Raw genomic sequence first — 20290 nt, forward strand, 5'->3', positions numbered from 1 at the left:
CTTTAAGCGCTTGTCAAATACTTCTTCTCTTGACAGGCGGGAAACATAAGTGTCTAATTGTGTGTTCCAGTCTTCCTGAGTTTTACCATTCCCAGCATGTAGTAGTGCAGTCTATAACTACGTATCCCATGGGTTATATAGACTAGATACATGATGTTAAGTATGCAATTGAGGCACTGTAGAGGCGTACGGCCTAACCAGTACAGCTCTAGGTTTGTACACACCTCAGGCCATATTACTCAGGCCTGAGCTCATACTACTACTATTTTATCACCAAAAGATATGTGGTGTTATCTATATATTAAGTATAGTCACAATTCTAGGCGAATTTGTAAGGTACTCCTTATCTACAGAATTCACTTTGTAGTAATCCTATGGATCTGTGCTCGTGTGGCGCACCATAGCCCCGCCACATCTCTAAACAGTAACCTCACTTTATAACTGGTAATCAAACTTCACCTAAAAACCCTTCAAACTTTGCCAGCGACCACAACACATGCGGCACAGAACTACGATATCCAATCCCATGGGACGTTGTTGCCCTTCATGGCAAAGTAAGGCTTTCCTTTCACACACGCAACGTGTGTGACGCGTGAGTTTCTGTACGCGTCACTGACAAGGTCCTAAAGCACTGTGAGAATCGACTTGACCTCAGTTCCCGACGAACAGACGACAACCACTTCCATAGCGCGCGAAGGAGTGCTTATCACCCCTTCTCGAGCCTCGAAGCCTCCAAATCGGGTATCCATTCACACCCCTGTCTCTCCTCCACGCCAAACCGCGTATAAGTCAAACAAGCACGAGCCCACCACAACGAGTAAAAGTTCGAAGAATCCTACGGGCTCTAACGCACACTCCCAATCACCATACTCATCTTCCGCGCGTCAAACGGCAGGACCTCACGCTAAGAACCCGGTAGATCACTCAGTGAAGAGAAGGGTTACCTCGACGAGTCTTATAAGTCCACCAGGAAATGAGGCTCGACGGACGAGTGATCTGGCATTTCAGGTGTATAAAAAGGAGCAGCTTTCACCTGCAGTTCTGTTAGACGGCCGACAAGTAGCAAGTCCGGAAAACTCGGTACCGCTGTCTAAACAAACTGCCAAGCGCGGTCCAGTGTCGTACCGGTCACGTTCATGCATTGAGACGGAAAGCGAAGTTTCTATAAATTCGAACAATGACAGTAGCGAACTCAGGGAGTCCTCGATGTCTTCACCTACTTCGCCAACGAGCGAAGATCTACTAAAGATGTTCAATGTCCGGACGGACGTGACACGCAGCAAGTCTCCTTCTGCGGATGCCCAGCCTACATTAGATCCTCTCACAGCACATACCGGTCGATTCGGAAGTAGAAACGATGGGCTATCTCGAAAACGAGCTTCGATGGAAGCTGCGGATAATGAGCCTGTGCCAAAGAGAATGCATCACTTGAATTCGTACAGGTCCTCTGGGCCTAATAATGCCACACACCAAGATGATCTCCGCATCCTAGACCCGGTTACAGCCAGATTTCCTAGTAATCGCAATGTAACAGAGAACGTGGAGCCTTCGAGGGCACCTTCATCTCGACTTGAGTCTCGAACTCCACTCAACTTGAATGTTAAGAGCCTGATGAGGGAGCAGGTCAGTCAAGGACTTACGTTGCATAAACCAGAGCTCAATCGTAGCAATTCTTCGCGACTCAATCACAGAACAGTAATACCTTCTATTGGTAATCCGGTTCCACAGGCAACACGTAATGTATCGATGGAGCGGGTAATTCCAATCGCAGAATATCGAGACAAATTTACACGCGAAGACTGTGTGAACATTGTGTATCTCAAAGAAGTGAAAGGCTTCAGATGGTCTGAAATCCAAAAATATTTCCCCTTTCGAACATTTGGAACTCTGCAGAGCAAATACTGCAAAGAACTAAAGTACAAGAGCGCTGAGCTACTGAAAACTATTTCAGAGGGCCCGCAAGTTGAGAATTACGTCAATGAGACCCGTGATCGGCGACCCAAGAGGACAAAGGAGCAATTGCCAACGGACAAAGAAACTGAGATAGATAGCTACGAAACGTTGCGGCAAACGGAAATGCCACAGGCTAGCATTGCGCGTCCAAAGCGCCTCAGACAAATTGAAGCACCAGTCGTCGTGGATGCTATGCAAGCAGACGCACCCGATTGGTCTGGGGAAGAGATTGATATCGATATAATTGATTCTATACCTGTTCATACTCATAGGCGCATGGACCTCAACCCCACAAATCATGTGCGGTCCAAATGTCATGACCAGGACTGCGATTGCGACGCAAACTGCGACTACGACCCGGACCTGACTTTAGTGTCTGTCCCAGGAATGCGGATGAGCAAATGTGGGAAATTTGGTTATCTTCCAACACGCACGAACGATCTACCAGACCCGACGGTCGTTACTGGTCATCACACAGAAGCTGTAGTTCAGACTGTCTATCGACCTTATCTGCCGCACGATGAACGACAAGTTGTTCGCAGGTCGCGCAAAAGATCCGCCGAGAGTCCTTGGAGTAGTGATACCTTGCACGAAGATTTTTACGACGATGAACTCAAAGCTCTTGAGAACGGTGTGGCTGAGCTATGTTCGTACTCAGGAAATCTGAAGACTGCAAGGATACTCCGTCTAAGCCGTAGCCTTCGCGGCGTAGCTGACGACGTTATCTGCTCACTTGTTCACAAGGTTAAGAAGGACCCGTCCCTACGAAGTCGAACAACGCGATCGATAGAGTGCTGTCTTCGAGACCTTCGCGACAACCTTTACAACTACTCTCCAACTGTTGAAAGACTTTCGATTATCCAGAAACCGGCTGTGACAATCAACAGGCTTCGCTCGTTCGTGCGACAGCGCGAGCTAGGCCACGTTGGCCGAAGGAACATTATGCCCCCTACCAGTGTGTTAACGAAAGGGGTCAGAAATCTCGCGGTTGATACGTTGAGCGTCACGACATCTTTCACTGGGCTTGGAAGTGATGTGAATGTAGTGGCATGGGACCCGGAGGGTACCTACTTCGCCGCTGGAGCCGTTTGTACCTCGGATCCTTCATCAATGCAGTATAACCGGCCTCTAAATCTCCTTCTTGGAAGCATGGAGCACAAAACACTGCGAGAACTTCCTGATCACCATACCTTGAGACAGAGGACCGAGCAAGGAGCAAATTCTACCCACGCCATGTATGCCTCCCAGGATCCGAGGCTCTTTTCTACAATCTCAGGACTCGATTTCTCCGCAAATGGAAAGTGGATGTACTCTTCTGGGTATGACAAAAAGTTCCGGATTTGGGACGTTCACGCCAAAGATGCACATCCGTGCCAGCTGATCATGGAAGCTAAGGAGAGGATCGACCTGATTGCACGGCATCCTCGTGAAAACCTTGTTGCCACGGGAAGCCACCGCACTGCTAAATCCATCAAAGTCATCCAGCATACTGATCAACCGTCAAGTGAAAGTTTGGTCAAATACAGCTTTGCTTCTCCACGAGCCATAGAGAAACCCAAGATGGATCTACGACCATCGTCCTTAAAATTCGAATCTCTGTACGGCGATCTCCTCCTAGCGGGGTTCGCTTCGCATGCCGAAGACGAAGATGGCACAACCGGTGGTCAAATTTGCGTCTGGGATGTCATCTCTGGAAGTGCGGTCAAGGTTATCGCAAATGTACGAGATACACTTGATTGTTCTTGGTCACCAAGACGTTACGGGCGCTTCGCTGTTGGTCACAAGAAGGGCTCGAGCGCGAATAGGGCTACACGATCTGAAGTCCGAATCTACGACTTCAACCAGGCAGCCGCTTCCTTCAGCTGGAGTCATGAGCTAGAGAATAGCTATGCTAAGGATATCAACGACGTCGTCTTCTGCCCGTATGATGACAATTACATTGCGTCGGGCTGTACGGACGGGACCGTCTATGTATGGGATATTCGGAGGCCGGACTCTATTCTTTACCGCATGAAGCATGACAAGCCTCTATTGGAACGTTCTGCCGATCAACCTCGGGAAGATGTCGACGAGGGTGTCAGATTTCTATCGTGGGGCCCTACCCGTGAGCGTCTTTACTCGGGAGCCTCGGACGGAGTCGTCCGGGTATGGGACATCACACAGCCAGTTGAACAGGTTTTTGTCAAGAAAGCGGTAACGATGAAGTCGGGAATCATGTGCGGAGCGTTTACTGCTGATAAAGACAAATTACTGTTAGGGGAAGTCAACGGTACCATCACCGTGCTCGAGGCATTGAAAGAAGACTACACGCAGGATGATATCGGAACATTTGGCATCATCAACGCACCTTCGATGATGCCAGCTGGGGCCCCGGAACCGGACTCGGGTATTGCTGCAGCCAGGGATATGATCAAGAAGCAGACGATAGTCATCCGACCTCTAGGGGGATTTCCCGTCCGGCAAGCGGTGCAGGGACCGGCATACACCCAGACGAATCTGCTTGATACTTCCGAAGACGCCCCAGCGCTTCGAACGCAAGCCGAAATGTTTCAGAGGCAGCTGGCACATAAGACCAGTACGCCTTGTAACATCCCTGCATGTCGTGACGCTGTACCCTTGACGAGTGAAGAATTTGGCGACTCTTCTAGGTGGAGAGATAGAATACCAATCGATCTGCGACATGCTAGTCAAGGTGACACAAGTACTCTCCTTTCCGGTCTTGCAAAGTGTTCTGAGTGTGGTGCACCAGCAAGGCCACGTGCCAACGTCGAGATGAAAAACAAACTTGTGGAACAGGAGAATGGAAAAGCCGGTATTCTCTGTGAGCGTTGTGACTTCTCTTGTTTTCGGTGCGGAGACACAGCCTTCGTATCTCAGCCAAGTGACTTTATGTCCTGTCCTCGTTGCGATGTGGAATGGTCTCTCGACGCACTGGGATACAATCTAAAGAGAGAAGGAGCTTCCAAAGTCAGTATAGACTTCAGTCAGCGACGTTACGATTATGATCAGTCATGGGACAAAAGTGCGGTCGGGGTCCATGGAGAGGTGGATGATCTGATCAATTATTATCAGTCGCTATGGATCGACCGTCCAGAAAGTCCACCGCTCTAAACATGGTTTGGGCATGAATTCGTCCTCTTTTGTTCAGCGATTTAGCATAGGCGCTGCATAATTGGCATTTGCATTGGTATGGTATCGTACAACGCCAAGCTTGCGTGTTGCTAAAGAAGCATATGACGATCTGGTTCTGAAACGTGGACCAATATAGTGGAGGCGCAGATGGCCTCCAACAGCAGGCCTATGCTTGTAGCTTAGCATAGCTCGAATTATTAAGTTAATCGATGTTACATGATTGCATTTCTAATTATTGGCTTCGAGGAATTTATCGAACGCAGCACGCTCTTTATAGTCTTCTCGCGATGACATTTCTAGCGCTTTTCTGTATGCACGCCCAATGCCTATTAGTTAGAAGCATTCTTAAAATAGTAACAGACCCTGGCCGAAGATCAACCGGACTTGCCAAGCGAAGCGCCGATGGATGATGCGACTGCTCATCAGGTCCATCCTTTCCGTCATCGTATTATTACTTCCTGTGCGAACTGGACTTCTGCAGTTACATACATTGTTCATATTCAACTACTTTTTTCAGTCTCTGCACTCGCTCCCCCGACAGCACGACTGTCACGAACCTGACGTGCCTCCACGCTTATCCTCAACACCACGTTGCCGCCCATAAATCCGTTTCTCACCTCCGCGCTCTCCGCGATTCGCAATCCTCACCCTCGGTCGTCGCGTCCCCGTCTTTCCGAGCCCTCTGGAGTCCTTACAACATACAATACACTCAACCTACAAATCTGAACCCAACATGTTTTGCCTGCGGAGCTGGATACCAATACTGTTCTTCCTCTCCGTGTATGTATATTACTATCATCATCACACGTCTTCCCCAGCTAACCTCTATACCCCAGCTCCAACGCATCCCCGATATATCTCATCCTTTTTGTCGTCACCACATACCTCCTCAACCGGCCCTGCGTCTATTGCTCCCTCCTGCTCGGCGTCCTCGTTCTCGCGCTCTTCGACTTCAGCACAGACTGGTTCGCGCCGTCCTTCTCGGCATCCACAGTCCTGGCCCCCGCATCGAACAGCTCGAACACGTCATATGTTGAGGATGCGTCTGCGCTGGTGCGCCATGTGACAGAGGGCGTCAGGGGCAGGTTGACGGCAGGAGGAGGAGCAGGCACGGGCGGGGAAGGCAAGGGCGCGACGTGGATTGGCGAGTGGGTGCGGAACGTCGTGACAAGAAAGGAGTGGCGCGTACCGTGCTTGGATGTGGTGGTGCGGTTGTAGATAATGGGACGTGGGCGTGAGAGGGGACATGACAGTTGCGAGGGAGAGGGGGGGTTATGACGAGCATATATACCTGATTGGGGCGTGGATGTCTTGCATTGGACGGCGTTTTGGGGGTTCAGCTTTACAGCACGAGACGAAGCGCAACGGACTCGGACTTGTGAAGCCTGACTCGGCGTCTATTGGGCATACAACGAAGTCTATAACCGCATGTATATAACTGGCTAGCAGCAGTACTGCGTTGAGAGCGTGGTGTTCCAATATGCGGAAATGGATCAGCTCTTTGTCAGGAACACAACATCAGGATGTGGCATTGGCCCAGACGAATTACATCACCAATTGCCAAAGAGGACCGCGCCCATCGGGAAGCCTAGATCTGTATAGACTGCTAGTCCTCGGATTATTTGTTAGAGCTTGGCACTACTGAAAAATGCTAAGTATATACTCAAATATCAGCCCTCTTTACCATCTAGATGACATCAACCCCGGAGTGCCCGGTACCGAAATCAAGGTCCTCCAACAGGATCACGGTAAATCAACATCGCGCATGGTAGGGCAGAAGCCTAAACTTGTTTCATGTGCACAAATGCTATTCGATACGTTTCATAAGGGTATTTAGACAACTAACGATTCCACATCCACTTCAGTCTCTATCCTCGGCCTGCTCAATTCATATGACAATATGGTGAAATCCACGTAAGTCAATATCAGGCGCCATCTCCTAAGCTGCCCGTCACTGGGCAGGTCGTCGCGTTCTGCAATCGGGTTCGCAGCAATGCCGGCCAGAGGTACTAACGGGCGAAGTCCATCTTCTTCCTGTGATGCCAATGGTAGAATGTGATCTGCCGTCATTCCGTAGAAAGGGGTGCCCAGTTGGGCTTCTGCTTCATTCTCAAATGACTGTATAAGAGATAGTACGATTGCGCGGCCTTTCTGGGACGCGACCACCACAACTCCGAGCTCAGGAATTGTGGCGTGAAGATTCATTCGATCCATTTGGGTTCGAGAGAAGTGATGCAGCTCGTTGTTGTAAAAAACTTTCTGTTTCAGAGGTGCGTGATAGCCCATTGCATAATTCCATCGAGCGAGGAAGATGTCATGACCGGTAATGATCATGATTGGGCTTGGGATGTGCTGGGATTCCCTCGACAGCCCATCTCTGTAGCCCACTGTCATTTAGAAAGGCTCCTAAGTGGCCCGTGAGGCAGGAATGGACTTACGTGATGAGGCGCGTGTACCCTTTAACTGATTCCCCAGTAAACAGACTTACGTGGTCTTCAAGAAATTGAGTATGTCCGAGTATTACTTCAGCAAGATCCTCGTCAGTTTCTTCCTCATCATCCCATTGCGAATCCGATCCCGGATCCTGATGATCTTGGTGTTCCTGATTTTCCTGTAAATTCGATTCCTCCTCTCCCTCCTCCTCCTCCTCATCATACTGGCTCTGTTCAGGGCCCTGTTGAATGTGCAGCAACGGCTGAGGAGGAAGTAGCCGCATTCTACGCATATCGCGATAGTTACTCGAGTACTTGTGAAATACATCACTTGTATCCGCTATTCTTCGTGGCGGTATTAGTTCAATCAAACGTTCACGTAACAAAGGCCTAACGACATCATTTGCTTGATCGGGCAAACGATCGAGAACAGTGGGAACGGTTCGGAAACTACGTCGATCTAGCCAGAACGTGCCCCATACGGAATGTGAAAAGCGGTCTTCACAGAGACAAGCTTGCACATTGGGACCCGAGCAGAATCGAATAACGTTGCAAGTCTCAGGTGTGGAGTCGTTTGAGCGAAGTTCGTAAATGTGATAGTTGCCAGAAATGTCACCGAACATGATCCATCGGCCGCTCGGGTCTTCATCACAAAACGCAACATGTGGCACGTTGTTTGGCGCCCTAAGGTAGGTGAACGTATGATCTGGTTGATCTGACTGGTCTGACTGATCTGATTGATATGATTGATCGAGAGATAAGTTTTGCTCATGACCGTCTCTAAGGTCATGTCAGAAAGATATCTAACATAACAAGGTATTATGCTCACCCCGTGCTGGTTGTTTTAGAGATATCTTCGCTTGGGGAACTTAGAGCGAAAGATATGACCGTTACCTCATGTGTATTAGCTGAGATCGCAAGCCGTCGAGCTTCACGATGGACAGCTATGCCCCAAGCGCTGCATCCCGAATTGTGATGAAAGAAAGTCTTTGGTTGAGGATAGTTATTCACGTCTTCAGGGAGTTGAAAATTTACGTCCCTCAGAATGATTTTCTCGATGGCTGACAGGTAGTAAACAACAGTATCTCCGTCATCGCAGGTCGCCAGCAAGATCTCTTGATTTCCCAGAAAGCTCACGAGTATTCGATTAATCGAATGAGGATGATCTGGATCGATGTAGCCAGATCGGCCGTCAGCGAAATATTGTGGCAAACGAATGATAGATAATGGTATCTTTGCTAGGCGCTGACTTAGATAGGGAGGGTCAAAGACATGGATTGTGTGACCACACGCAACGAAAAATAGATTGGAAGAATGTGAGAGTGCCGTTAGGTTACATCTCCACTGTTTGATGGCGAAGTCCGGATGTTGAGAATGCTCTCTGGATCGATTAGCTAGCTAAATGGACTGGAGGAAATGGAGCGGACCTAGAGCCGAACTTTCAGGTCGTCAGTTCAGCTTTCGGGCGATAATATAAGCACTGAGCAGAGTTGAAGTTTCATACCCGGTCAGCACCAGATTCCGCACCAGTCGGTCTCAGAGACACTGCGAATTGCTCCATTGGCTGTTCATTTTGTGTTGTAGTTCTTGGGAGCCACAATGTGTTGTTGTTAATGGCCCTAATTGCTGCCAGTCGAGAGGGAGGTGCAGCCATCTAGATTACACCTGCAGCGCTAAGCGAAAGCCGCACGTGACAGGAGGTAAAACGAGTGAAAAAGCAATGGGAGCACTCGCTTTGGGTTTGAAAGTCCTACCGCAGATATCTCAAGTTGCGTCTTTCAGTTTCATCATGGTAGAAAACATGAGATCCTTTACACCATCTAATCCCTTCGCCTCGAGCGCAGAAAGCACCTCCACTCGAGACTTGGTCCAGGATATCACGAGCCCTCCATTCTTTTCGAGCAGGGTCAGGGAGCGCGGCGATACAGGTCCTGCATGACGAGTCTTGAGATCTGCACCGTCAATTTCTGCGGCATCTTCAAGCTCAGTGAAGGTGGCCATAGAGACTGCACAGAAAAGGTAATTTTGTGTGATGCCGAAGCTTCCGGCAAGATTATAAATGTTGTCCATATCTGGCAAGTATCTCATCAGGGCCGACATCGTCGCCGGAGGGCAGAGACAGCCTGATGCGTTGGTATCTGTGCCGTTCAGTGCCCGTGAGCGCCAAATCAAATTGCAGATATCCATAAGATGTCCGTTGAATCGATTTGTGTAAGGACTAGGATAGTAATCGGAGATTGTATTCTTAAGAGACTCGAATTGACGTTTGCATCTTGCAAGAATGCCACACAAGCGTGACACATCGCTGAGAGAAGAATTGAATAGAAGATGGTTAACGACTTGCTCGGAGGGAAGAACAATGGGTGTATGAACGCTCGAGGTGTTGTCAGACTGTGTCGCCGAAAAAGAAAAACTCTCGTAGAAGGTCAGGATAGCCGAGTGTATCATAGTAGAAGTCGGCTGCATAGATATGATATTGTGTATGAACAGGTTGGCGTAATCTAGAAGCTCGCTAACCTCTTTAGGCGATTTTGATTTGCCAGTCCGAGCTTGCGTGCTGGTATCTTGTTGTAGAATCCATCTCTGGGCAATTTTGCTATAGAGTAGGAGCAATTTTGATAGCAGGCGCCCAGTATTCAAGATGTGAGGCCTCTCTAACCATGCAAAATAGGTTGAATGTAGTTCTGTGTGGCGTTAGCTACTTTCAGCCACATGGTTTGCTGACATACTATCGTGAGGATGGCGGTCTACGAAAGCTATTATGGCGCAGAGGGCGTCATAATTGGATTGCCCGTCCCAGATAGGAAGATATTGCGCCAGAAAGACTTCGACGATGGATATGAGTGACTACATCAATGTTAGAGGAATCGAAATGCTTTAAAGGCGAAGAGTCTTACGTGTTGAGCTTGACTATAGGCAAGTATACCTTGCAGTAGCTCTGGGAACTGTGGCGATGGTGATAAGTGATTCCTCGCCAGAGAGAGTTCTTCTTCAAGATAACTCGCAAGCCAGAATTCGAGTCGCATTGTAGCTTCTGGCAGGGGATTCAGGAATAAGAGTTTCTGCAATAGAGAATCTTGCAGTGATGAGACCAATTGGTTCGGTAACTCTATTCGTTCGATTTTGTCGACAAAATCCTGAGGACCTTCAATCTCTTCTAATGTAACGGACGACTGCTAAAGTCAGCGTATGTGGCATTAATGAGAGCAATAGCTGAACAACCTCCGATGCACGCGATGTGTGTACTTCTGGCAGTAGATGTAAGCGGGGAGTACGGGTCCGCGTCCGATACACCTTAAAGCCATTTCTGCTGTTCAGGCCAACGTCACTCTGAGATGGCTGATGCGAAATAGCTTGTAACCGCTTTGTCCAGGTTGCGTCCGGTTGCTTTCCACGTCAGCTGAAGTGATACATAGTTTAGGCGCTCACATACTGGTGGCAAAGAGCCACGGCCTGGATTGGCGCTGCTAATGATAATGTCAGGGTAGTAGTCCTTATAGACACTGAGTAATCTTAACACCGCAGGTTCGTTGCCGACGATGCGGCAAAGTTCGTATCTATGAAATGTCAATAACCGTCATGTCCAATTTTTCGGTGAAACACCCACAAGTACTGTATTCGGAAAGGACGAACATGTCGTCTTCGTGATATAAGGCACAACAAGTGGCACAAAGGAGTCCTGCTGAAACTTTAGGCAACGAACGTGGCACATACAGTCATAGTGTTTCACCTTAGAGATACCATGTCGAGTAGATTGAAGAGGATCGCATACAATCGAGAGAGAATCAGGGTATCGTCCAGAACATCGTACACGGTGAACAGCCATTTCAAGAGAGCTGATTGAGTGGCTGTTGAGGGTTTATTCTTTCCTTGTCCAAGTGCACTGACGGCTTTGGTAACGACAGCAGAGGGTATCCTTTCTTTAGGATACAGATTCTTGACAAGGTTCATGACAGAAGTCTGATCTAACTCCGATTTGACTGAAACAATGTTCAGAATGGCCTGTAATGAGGCAGAATCGAGACCTTTTCTGAAAGCATAGTCGCAAAGTTGGTTGATCGAGACGGAGGCTTTGACAGCACGTTGCTTTGCAGGTGTCTCTGATACTTTCATAGATTAAATCAAATTCCATTATTCTGTTCCTGAAATGAAAGCTTACAGTGACGCAAGCGTCTCAAGAGATCAGCAACATTGGTCTCTTCATCTGACGCAGAAATGTTAGATTGTGGCACTCTAGCGTCGACGCAAACATACCTGAATCGTCCATGGCAGAACTCCAATATGACTATAGCTTTATGACACGTGTATTAGTTTTATGGAAACATTTGGCTGCAGAAGTCGCGTGATGTGTGCATGTATATGTATGTGTGTCCCTGTAACGACGCGACTATGAGCGCCAAGGCTGAACATGTATCAGATTTCCCAAGCGCACTTCTAACCTCACTTACACCAGACACTTCTCTTCACTTACTTCCTCCATCATCACTACTAATGCCATTCGAGGCATGCACCTGTTTTTCCTTTCTTTAATTGAGACACTACCCCTTCGTGCATCCACCGCCCTCCACATACACTGCGTAAGGCAATTTGTTTGCTGTCTTGTTTCTGCCTGGAATCCACCACCACACAAGCCGGTGAGAGCGGCGTAGTGCCTTTAACTCCGGACCTTGGTATGGATGGCATCGTACAGACTATATCCTCATCCTTCATCCTTGCACGTGCAGAAGATGCCGATGTGATGAGAGCAATGATGATGTCCTTTGGGCGTGCCTGGAGTCCGTCCTACAGCTCCAAATCCTCTGCCGGCCTCGCTCGCCCGATACCGAGCGACCCTGTACAGCTACAGCAAGAGCCCATAAACAGCATGGATGCCCTCAACTTTCTTGTTGCACAAACTACTGCCGTTAGCCATCACTTTTGTGACGTCCAAAACTCAACTCTCATCAGCCAATGACAGCAATAGCCATTCCGCATAATGCTTGCCGCGTGGTCCAGCTTGAGCACTACGCACACCTTCATGAAGCTTAGTTTAAGCGAGACTGATCTGCCAACGTCTTCGTTGTTAATATGTCCGTCTTCATGGCGAACCGTAATCATGCATCTAAGCGCCCTATATCACTCCCCTCACTTGGTCTGGCGGGACCGCAGGACTTGATCACCGTCGAGCTGACAGTCTTTGCAGATTTCAAACACCATGAGGCTGCCTTCAGTAAGACCTGCCTACCATTCTCGATACACCATCGATGTTGTATTCGGTCCTTCTCATGAAGCTCGCTCCAGGCCAGCGAATGCCATGATTCGGACACCCGAGATACAACACATCAGTCTCATCCTTGCAGGGCTCGGCCCACAATGTCTTACACTGAGAGATGGTCGCGCTGAACGATTCGATCTCGACTTCATGCACCTTTCCCTCTTTCCCGTCAAGCTCAGGCAAGATCAAAGCATTTAGTGTAACGACTTCCCGCACTAGATGTATCTGCCACACAGCAAGATGGTTCAAGTACTGTCGTATTTTGACCTTCACTCCTACATCCTGTCTCCTACCCTGCTATTCTTTCATTAACCATGTCCATTGGGCGCATATCATCGTGACACCGCTATCTGTGTCGTCCTGTCGTAGCCCCGGGGAACAGGAACAGCTGCTACTCCTATTTCATTGGATCCTTCTCCCAGTCGGCTTTCCTTATTTGGATTGTCTCGGTTCTGGGTCCAGTTGCAGTTCGGACTAGACGTCGTCAGCGTTGTGACGATTACATGTCCCCACAATACTCTCCAGTCTGCCAAAGTCAAGATCCTGCATGCACTTTCTTCTACAAGTCATCGGCGGACGACTGCATACAGCCGCATGGTAGTGTGCCAAGCAACTAGGATCCCCGGCCTACCTGGGCACTCAGTCCCTATCTCGTCAATCGAGGTTTATATATCAATGTCGGGGAAGAGTTCGGATCACGGACCACCACGCTCGTCAGGTCTCCTCAGCATTTCATCCCTCCTCACGAGCGAGGACCCTTCCCCCCGCTCAGATCTGACCATATCCCAACCATCGGCAAATGAGAGTCTAACCATCGTATTCATCCACAAGAACGACGATCTACTTTATCGTGTCCACATGCTTCTTAAGGAGGAGAATATCGTTCTCTTCACCCCAGCTGTGGCACCTTTATACCAACCTGGGAGAGACCCATTTGAACCCCTTGGCCGAGCTCTTTCGAAACATCACAGCCGAATCAGACATGTGCCGTACGTTCACGAGATGACACATGAGCACTTGACACGGCTTCGAGAAGCTCATGCTGTCGTCGTTGTTGTATGCGATGCCGGGGGTTCTGCTAAGTCCGTCATCTACGATAATGGCGGTGCTGTGAAGTGCAAAGGATCGAATCTGGAGGAGCAGGTGGCCTTTGCAAAAGCTGTCAATCGAACTATCATGGACGATGAAGGCGACATGTTCCATCTACCTGTTATACTGGTCCTCGTGACAGAAGATCCGAAGGAAAAGTACCGCGGGCAGACCCTCAAAGACAACCTTATTCATACCTTTGGTTCCGGAACCGTGGTCCATTGTGGGAGCTACTCCACTGATGCGTTGGAGAGAGTTGCAGATAGAATATTCGACCACGATGTTATAGATAGGGCACGTGAGCGAGATGAGAGTCTAGGCATGGATTTGGATTAGGGATCGATGACGAGAAGGACTTAAAGAGGCGGTTAAATTGGCGGTATCAGACACTCGCCTCCCTATTTCGCGTGAAGCAGCGAGCGGTATATACATGTCACCATTGATGGGGCTGATTTTCAAAGTTTTGCACGAATCGCGGCATTTACGATCTAGATGATACCATAAAGACATGCTTCAGCATATATATATATATATATATATATATACATCAAACGAGTCTTCGAGCATGAATCAAACGAAACACGTTCCATAATTACCCGGAGAGAGTTATGTTCTGAGTGTGAAAATACCTACCTCATTGGTCATTCGAATGACAGGTTATTTGCAAGGATGATCAAAAGACGGTAGCATGCACCTGACATATCTAGAGTTACAAAAGTTTTTATGATATCGAGTTAGCGCTCATGATATTATGGTTTCCCAGAAAGCTTTCTGAGTCTCAGTTCTGAACGATAATATGCCTTGACCTCGAGGAAGTCCCAAACGCCGCCCAATGCAGTCTCTCTGTAGAAATCTCCAAGACACTATGCCAATCATCCTCTCATTATCTCCGGCCTCTTTATCACGCCTCCATGACCGCTCGACCATTTCCCATGAGTCCACCTGCAATCTCACCCGCACTCGTTGCTACGGTATGTTCCATAACCTGCTTGACTGGCTGCACCGCAGCTACAGTCTTGAGACTCGAATGCTCGTCACCGGCTAAGTAGTAGAACACGCGATGCGCAATGGTGGTGATGTGTTCGGGCAGGTAGAGGGAGGCGGCGATAATGATCATGCTGAGAAAGAGGAATAGAAAGGAGTCTGATTCACAAATTAGCACCAGCTCACACAAGTCTTGCCGCGCCAGAAGGAAATATAGTGGTAGATGAGGGTTCAAAACTTCGCGATCGAGACCATAAGAGCGAAGGAAGAGAGGGTATAGGAGAGCGAGTTCACGCACTAAATATAAACTTCTCCGTCGGCGTCAGCATGTACAAGCTGAATGTCACCTCATACTGGTAGCGCTTGCGCTGCAACCAGCGCAGCAGCGGTTTCGGGCTGAGGATTGCGCTGAGAAGCACGAGAGAGGCACAGAAGAGGAGCACAAGCGTTGCCGTAGAGCTGAGGTCGACCATGGTGCGTGGGAGCGATTGGGAGGATGATTGAGAAGCCATTGTTCTGGGTGCGTGGATAGTCTTGAGACGGAGTGAGTATGTAAAGACTGTTCGCGCGAGTGTGAAGAAGCGTGTTCCGTGTTGTTGCTTCTGACTCCTGACGCTCTCGGAGTCTTGGGAAATTTCAGGCGGAGACGCACCCGTAGACTGGGCGGCGGAGCTGCCCTGAGCGGTGGGCGCGGTCAGGGATTTAATAGCGCCTCTGCGCTATTAGCTAGTTTCGTCATTTATATTACTTCTACTTCTATAGCTAGAGTTCTGATTGCTTAACCTCCACTAACAACTATGCGATGACCAGACAATGCGCGCTGTACTCCGCCCACGGACCCTTCTTCACTATGTACGCAATGTAATCCCCAACCGCCAATTCTCCACGTCTCCAGCGCTCCTCAAAAGTCTCCCTGGCCCGCTTCCCCCAATTCTCGACACCGACATAACTGAAAACTTTCTGAAAGGCAGTGGTCCAGGCGGCCAGAAAATCAACAAGACCAACTCAGCAGTCCAGATTCTGCATCACCCAACAGGGCTGATTGTCAAATGCCAAGAGACGCGGTCGCGTAGCCAGAATCGCAAGATTGCGCGGCGCCGGTTGGCAGAGCGCATTGAGGAATTGCAGCTGGGAAGCGAGGCGCGCACGGCAAAGAAGGCTGCAAAGGAGGCGAAGAAGAAGAGTAGTGCGACAAAAAAGAGGAGAAGGAAGTATCGTCAATTGGACGCGGCGAAAAGGCTCGATGATAACGAAGGAGAGGAGGATGCCGATGATGTTAACGAACCGAATGAGGTTGAGGAAGTAAAACAAGGCAAGCTGGATGGTGTAGAGAACAAAGATAAGGCGAAAGAGTCTAGTCCAGGATCGCTTGTATGACGAGCGCTGTACTAGCAAACTGCTCGACAGACTGACTCAGGAGAACATCTGGGCTACAACAATAGCCACAAATAGAGTAATCCCACATCACCGGTCGACCAACTGTCCATAAACTTACAAGTCAAGACTGGTTCAAGACACGAACAACACCCTCAGCGCTGAGACATAAGTGTAGGGGATGGATAGCATGCACCGGGACGAAGCGAGATAAAAACGCCGTGAAATCTATACATGAATTATTCTGAAAACCTGGAAAGGCTTCCGCTCATGGTCTATCTGGTTCCAAATTCAAGCAATCATAGTAAAACAAAACCTCTCTGTAGAGAACTACAGACATGTTCCAAAGTTAACGTTCGTATGACGAAGAGCTTTCATCCTCCAAATACCTAGATTTGACCTCCTGCGCTTTCTAGTGTTTCGCAGTAACGGTCTCTCCAGTGAGCTTCTCGACAGCTTCCTTGGCACTATCACATTGTTAGTAATTGCACTTTAGAAAGTCTCTCTTCAGTAACTCACATGTCACCCAAAGCGACCATACAAACTGTCTGCCAAACGCCAAGAGCGATTCTAGGAGTGACGCCGCGGTATAAGCCCTTGATACCGTTTTGTTGATAGATGTACTTGAAGGCAGATCCCACACCCAGCTTCTTGGGACGGTTCGGATCGTCCTTCTTACTCTGCATCTCTACGCGGACGACCTCAATGGGCTGATTCCAGGCACTAAGACCTCCACCAAGAGCACTGGCGATGATCTTCTCGGGAGTACTGAGCTTCACGCCGTCTTCCTTGCCGCCAACTTTCCGGATGCCGTCCTCTGCGATACGCGATAGACCAAATCGAGAACCCCAGTTAGTGACCTGGCGCACAGCGACAGCGTTGACACCTTTGTTGATGCCGCGGATACCCTCTGCGCGGTAGATGCCCATAAAAGTCTCAAGCGTACCTGGAGGCTTCTTTCCGGCAGCAGCGACCTTATGCTTGGTGATTTCGACGGTCTTCATACAGGTACAGAATCCCATCGTTGCGTAAGCTTGCGCCAAACCACCAATCATACCACCGCTGATACCAGCGCCAAAGTTGTTCGCACCGAATGACTTTGCGTAGTATTCGGCTTCGGAAGCGACAAAGATGAGGACAGCACCCTTAGTAGAGGCTTCGATCCAGGCCCAGGGGATGAGACCTTGATAGACTAGAGGAGGCACAATTGTCAGATACGATGTTCCTACATTGATCTGGTGTTTCCGTCTACTCACATCCCAGAACGCCGCCGCGGCCCCATATCCTGCCAATAGCTCCAGCGAAGCCATCACCTCTGTTGGCAGCCATTGTGGTCTTTGTCACCTCCAAGGGCTATAGGTTCACCATCAGCTTTGTTTGTCTTCTGTTGGTCGGTGATCGTTACCTGACCCAGCGTCGTGACCTCGAACATGTTCAGACCAGCTCCAACTGCAGCACGTTGGGTCAGCTCCGAGCCATCTCATCAGATAGTTATAGAATCACTTACGCAGCAGATTACTGAACTTGATTGGCTTCTTCTCCAATGGTTGAGCTGGCGGTGCGGTGACACCGCCAATTGTCGCTGGAGGACCAGACATCTCAGGAAGTTATTGGAGGAGTAAGGGGCCCTGACCAAGGGAGTCGGTTGCTTCTTCGCAGGGAGGACGAGGTTATGGATCGAAAATGCTCCGCAAGGTGCGCGGTAATAGATTTATATGGAAAGGGGAGACAAATGTCCGTGCAAGAGTGGAGTTGTCGTGCAATGAAAGCGTTGAGAGTAGAGCTGCGGTCTTGTCCGTGTGAGCGGCGTCTATACCCGAACCGGCCTCCGACAAAGAGCTTGGTTCGCGACAATTAAGTCTCGCCTGGCCCCCGTCTGATACGACCAACTAGCCCGATATCGGACTGTGTCTATGAAAGTGCAGAGTATCTTGTAAATGTTGTAATGTCTCAGGATACTACTATTTCAAGGGGTAGAGTCGGAAAATATAGCTACTCGAGGCCATTGTATCTTCTACACGTGACGCATAAACGCTACTCGGTGTTTGTTGAGGCTCCCGGACCAGGAAAGCGAGCAGCTCGGCTCCGCTAACAAGGCACTAAAAGGTGCAGACGTAAGGTGGTGAACTTGGCCCTCAGACTGGGCATGGATCAACTTGTATAATAGCAGTATCCATTCTAGCTGTAAATTGATCTTCCATACACCGCCATCGTCCAAACCTCACGCCGCATGCCAAAATTTCATTTCTCGTTCGCACACAACCCCTTAAAATGCAGAGATCCGAAGCCTGGTTCAAGTGCGTATTGTAGAGCAAAAATGCAGTCTGTAGACATCAGTATCGATTTTCTTTTGGTCAAACCGTGTAGAATTGCTTTACTCACAGTTGGCCAGTTTTTCGATCAAGTGCTTACTCCAGAGTCAACACGTACCATCTCGCTGCCCTTTTTCACCTCGCTATCGGTATGAAGCCCTGTCAACCAAACACGCAACTTGCTGATGCGCTTCTGCTTACGGAGGTCCTTCCTGACTGGCTCCCACGACTGTAGATGCGTCCATCTATACGTCGCTCGAGCCTGGAAATGATGCTTCTGCCAATAGCCCAGTGCTTCATCGAATTCTGGTTCCTCCCAAACTATCTGTAGTATTTCGGGCTTGTAACATATGACCTTCATATTGATTTCAAGAGTCCACAAGTTGACCAGGTGATCTCCTTGATAACCTTCTCCTTTGAGCGAAATGAATATCTTATGAGCCTCTTCGAATAGTTCTCGGACTCTGGAATAGCTCAAATGATGGCCTTTCATTGAGGCTGCCTGCTCCTTCTTGCATATAATACCGGGCAGTCGGTCCTTAATGTCCTCCCAGGTGAGATCGCGGTGGTGATCCGAAGTGGAAGCCATTATGGGTTGTGATTGTATTTGTTATTTATTTTATTCGACAGATAAAAAAAAGTGGAAGTTGAAAATTTGGCGTCGTATTGAAATGCGCTCGATTCTTTTATTCTGCAGAGTATACCACAGGAGATAAATTTATTTCTGACCTCTTTTTGCCAGTGTCTAACTATGGTTATCTAGGCTCACGAGAACTCTGGTTCAGTGATCGTTCTAAGTTCACACTCAATTCTGACTCCATATTCCGTCCTCATCCTCTCTAGCTCAAGGTACATGCCATGGATCCATTCAACATCTAGGTCTAGTGGACCAATATTCTCGATATTCTCGAGGTCTTTCCACCACCGACGCCTATCATCAATTGACTCGGATTCCTTTGGCTATGTGCTATGAAGGACAGAATCGCAATAGATGGGATTTTTTAACGTACTCAAAGTCTTTGCTCCGTAGTTCGATATGCTGGAATTCTTCGATGCCGCATTTCGGGGTGCTCTTCTCTTCACGTGGCCTCATAGACCGTTGATACTTGCGCGGAAGCTGTGAGGTTGTCTGAAGTTCGGGATCGAGGTCGTAGGATCCATTGTATAGCTACATGAAACAGGTGTTTTCTACTAACCACTAGAGTCTGGCATGTCGGTAATATCTAATTGTGCATCTATGGTTGGCTCTAAGCTGTCATGGATTCAACCACGCTGGGCTGATCCTACCACATCGATATATGTTTAAAAAAAGTTGGCCAAATTTCGACAGCCAACCTTAAGAAGTGTGCATTTTCTGTTCTTGTGATTGACAAGGACCACAGTCTACTTAATGACCAAGACTAGGGTTACAATTTGCAATCACGTAGTCCTGGGCTACTCGTACATTTTGGCCATGAGAAGTGATACGGCGCTACATCCTTATTGTATTAAGCTCAACTGAGAATAACCTATCAACTCCTGGACGTATGACCTATGGACAAGAACGATATCCTGAGGGCCTATAGTTCTTTTCAATTTCCAGGCAAGCTACCGTTATCAGCTCACTGTAGTCTTTGCGTACCAAGGTTACGATATGCCTAGCGGCCCAATGTCACACATCTATAAGAAGTGTTGAGCGACACATGGAGACCACATATGTGACTGCCTTATTCGTACATGAATTATTTCCTTTAAAGTTGAACTCTCTCATATGCTCATCC

The 20290-nt window shown here is 48.6% G+C and overlaps 10 protein-coding genes across 10 annotated transcripts; 5 read left to right on the forward strand and 5 right to left on the reverse strand.

The window, feature by feature from the left end:
* Positions 1–277: 277 nt before the first annotated feature.
* On the forward strand, positions 278–5447 carry EJ05DRAFT_124494 (uncharacterized protein). Its single transcript, XM_033739094.1, has 2 exons — positions 278–554; positions 630–5447. Exons 1-2 carry the CDS (start codon positions 547–549, stop codon positions 5062–5064), a joined length of 4443 nt encoding a protein of 1480 aa, XP_033597614.1. The 5' UTR covers positions 278–546; the 3' UTR covers positions 5065–5447.
* A 70-nt stretch (positions 5448–5517) lies between these two features.
* EJ05DRAFT_478968 (uncharacterized protein) lies at positions 5518–6775 on the forward strand. The gene is made up of 2 exons (XM_033744572.1): positions 5518–5865; positions 5922–6775. The coding sequence occupies exons 1-2, from the start codon at positions 5819–5821 to the stop codon at positions 6301–6303; spliced, it is 429 nt and encodes a 142-aa protein (XP_033597615.1). The 5' UTR covers positions 5518–5818; the 3' UTR covers positions 6304–6775.
* A 10-nt stretch (positions 6776–6785) lies between these two features.
* Positions 6786–9311, reverse strand: EJ05DRAFT_124517 (uncharacterized protein). The gene is made up of 5 exons (XM_033739095.1): positions 9022–9311; positions 8945–8955; positions 8347–8898; positions 7524–8297; positions 6786–7462 (listed from the first exon to the last, which is right to left on the reverse strand). The coding sequence occupies exons 1-5, from the start codon at positions 9169–9171 to the stop codon at positions 6919–6921; spliced, it is 2031 nt and encodes a 676-aa protein (XP_033597616.1). The 5' UTR covers positions 9172–9311; the 3' UTR covers positions 6786–6918.
* On the reverse strand, positions 9282–11784 carry EJ05DRAFT_503473 (Mis6-domain-containing protein; the record flags this gene model as incomplete). Its single annotated transcript, XM_033747423.1, has 8 exons — positions 9282–10201; positions 10247–10364; positions 10415–10690; positions 10764–10904; positions 10951–11074; positions 11248–11623; positions 11677–11721; positions 11772–11784. 8 exons carry the CDS (start codon positions 11782–11784, stop codon positions 9282–9284), a joined length of 2013 nt encoding a protein of 670 aa, XP_033597617.1.
* Positions 11785–12189: 405 nt separating this feature from the next.
* Positions 12190–12969, forward strand: EJ05DRAFT_503474 (uncharacterized protein; the record flags this gene model as incomplete). Its single annotated transcript, XM_033747424.1, has 2 exons — positions 12190–12420; positions 12700–12969. 2 exons carry the CDS (start codon positions 12190–12192, stop codon positions 12967–12969), a joined length of 501 nt encoding a protein of 166 aa, XP_033597618.1.
* A 660-nt stretch (positions 12970–13629) lies between these two features.
* EJ05DRAFT_488701 (uncharacterized protein) lies at positions 13630–14196 on the forward strand (the record flags this gene model as incomplete). Its single annotated transcript, XM_033745736.1, has 1 exon — positions 13630–14196. The coding sequence occupies one exon, from the start codon at positions 13630–13632 to the stop codon at positions 14194–14196; it is 567 nt and encodes a 188-aa protein (XP_033597619.1).
* Positions 14197–14443: 247 nt separating this feature from the next.
* EJ05DRAFT_478971 (uncharacterized protein) lies at positions 14444–15505 on the reverse strand. The gene is made up of 2 exons (XM_033744573.1): positions 15143–15505; positions 14444–15003 (listed from the first exon to the last, which is right to left on the reverse strand). Exons 1-2 carry the CDS (start codon positions 15315–15317, stop codon positions 14762–14764), a joined length of 417 nt encoding a protein of 138 aa, XP_033597620.1. The 5' UTR covers positions 15318–15505; the 3' UTR covers positions 14444–14761.
* A 75-nt stretch (positions 15506–15580) lies between these two features.
* On the forward strand, positions 15581–16384 carry EJ05DRAFT_124753 (uncharacterized protein). The gene has a single exon (XM_033739096.1). It carries the CDS (start codon positions 15658–15660, stop codon positions 16219–16221), a length of 564 nt encoding a protein of 187 aa, XP_033597621.1. The 5' UTR covers positions 15581–15657; the 3' UTR covers positions 16222–16384.
* Positions 16385–16630: 246 nt separating this feature from the next.
* On the reverse strand, positions 16631–17816 carry EJ05DRAFT_503478 (mitochondrial carrier; the record flags this gene model as incomplete). Its single annotated transcript, XM_033747425.1, has 5 exons — positions 16631–16685; positions 16738–17410; positions 17475–17571; positions 17624–17667; positions 17726–17816. 5 exons carry the CDS (start codon positions 17814–17816, stop codon positions 16631–16633), a joined length of 960 nt encoding a protein of 319 aa, XP_033597622.1.
* Positions 17817–18555: 739 nt separating this feature from the next.
* EJ05DRAFT_513477 (uncharacterized protein) lies at positions 18556–19171 on the reverse strand. The gene has a single exon (XM_033748439.1). The coding sequence runs from the start codon at positions 19117–19119 to the stop codon at positions 18619–18621; it is 501 nt and encodes a 166-aa protein (XP_033597623.1). The 5' UTR covers positions 19120–19171; the 3' UTR covers positions 18556–18618.
* Positions 19172–20290: the final 1119 nt, after the last annotated feature.

Source organism: Pseudovirgaria hyperparasitica, assembly GCF_010093815.1.
Source record: "Pseudovirgaria hyperparasitica strain CBS 121739 unplaced genomic scaffold EJ05scaffold_14, whole genome shotgun sequence".
Lineage (NCBI taxonomy): Eukaryota > Fungi > Ascomycota > Dothideomycetes > Acrospermales > Acrospermaceae > Pseudovirgaria > Pseudovirgaria hyperparasitica.

Bases quoted from the DNA above. Each gene is read 5' to 3' on its own strand.
- EJ05DRAFT_124517 (XM_033739095.1), bottom strand. From the start codon at position 9,171: ATGGCTGCACCTCCCTCTCGACTGGCAGCAATTAGGGCCATTAACAAC. The intron at 8,298-8,346 runs GTGAGCATAATA...ACATGACCTTAG, and splicing joins TCTAAAACAACCAGCACGGG to AGACGGTCATGAGCAAAACT. The intron at 7,463-7,523 runs GTAAGTCCATTC...AGTGGGCTACAG, and splicing joins GGGTACACGCGCCTCATCAC to AGATGGGCTGTCGAGGGAAT.
- EJ05DRAFT_124753 (XM_033739096.1), top strand. From the start codon at position 15,658: ATGCGCGCTGTACTCCGCCCACGGACCCTTCTTCACTATGTACGCAAT.
- EJ05DRAFT_478968 (XM_033744572.1), top strand. From the start codon at position 5,819: ATGTTTTGCCTGCGGAGCTGGATACCAATACTGTTCTTCCTCTCCGT. The intron at 5,866-5,921 runs GTATGTATATTA...TCTATACCCCAG, and splicing joins ATACTGTTCTTCCTCTCCGT to CTCCAACGCATCCCCGATAT.
- EJ05DRAFT_513477 (XM_033748439.1), bottom strand. From the start codon at position 19,119: ATGGCTTCCACTTCGGATCACCACCGCGATCTCACCTGGGAGGACATT.
- EJ05DRAFT_478971 (XM_033744573.1), bottom strand. From the start codon at position 15,317: ATGGTCGACCTCAGCTCTACGGCAACGCTTGTGCTCCTCTTCTGTGCC. The intron at 15,004-15,142 runs GTGCGTGAACTC...TTTGTGAATCAG, and splicing joins GACGGAGAAGTTTATATTTA to ACTCCTTTCTATTCCTCTTT.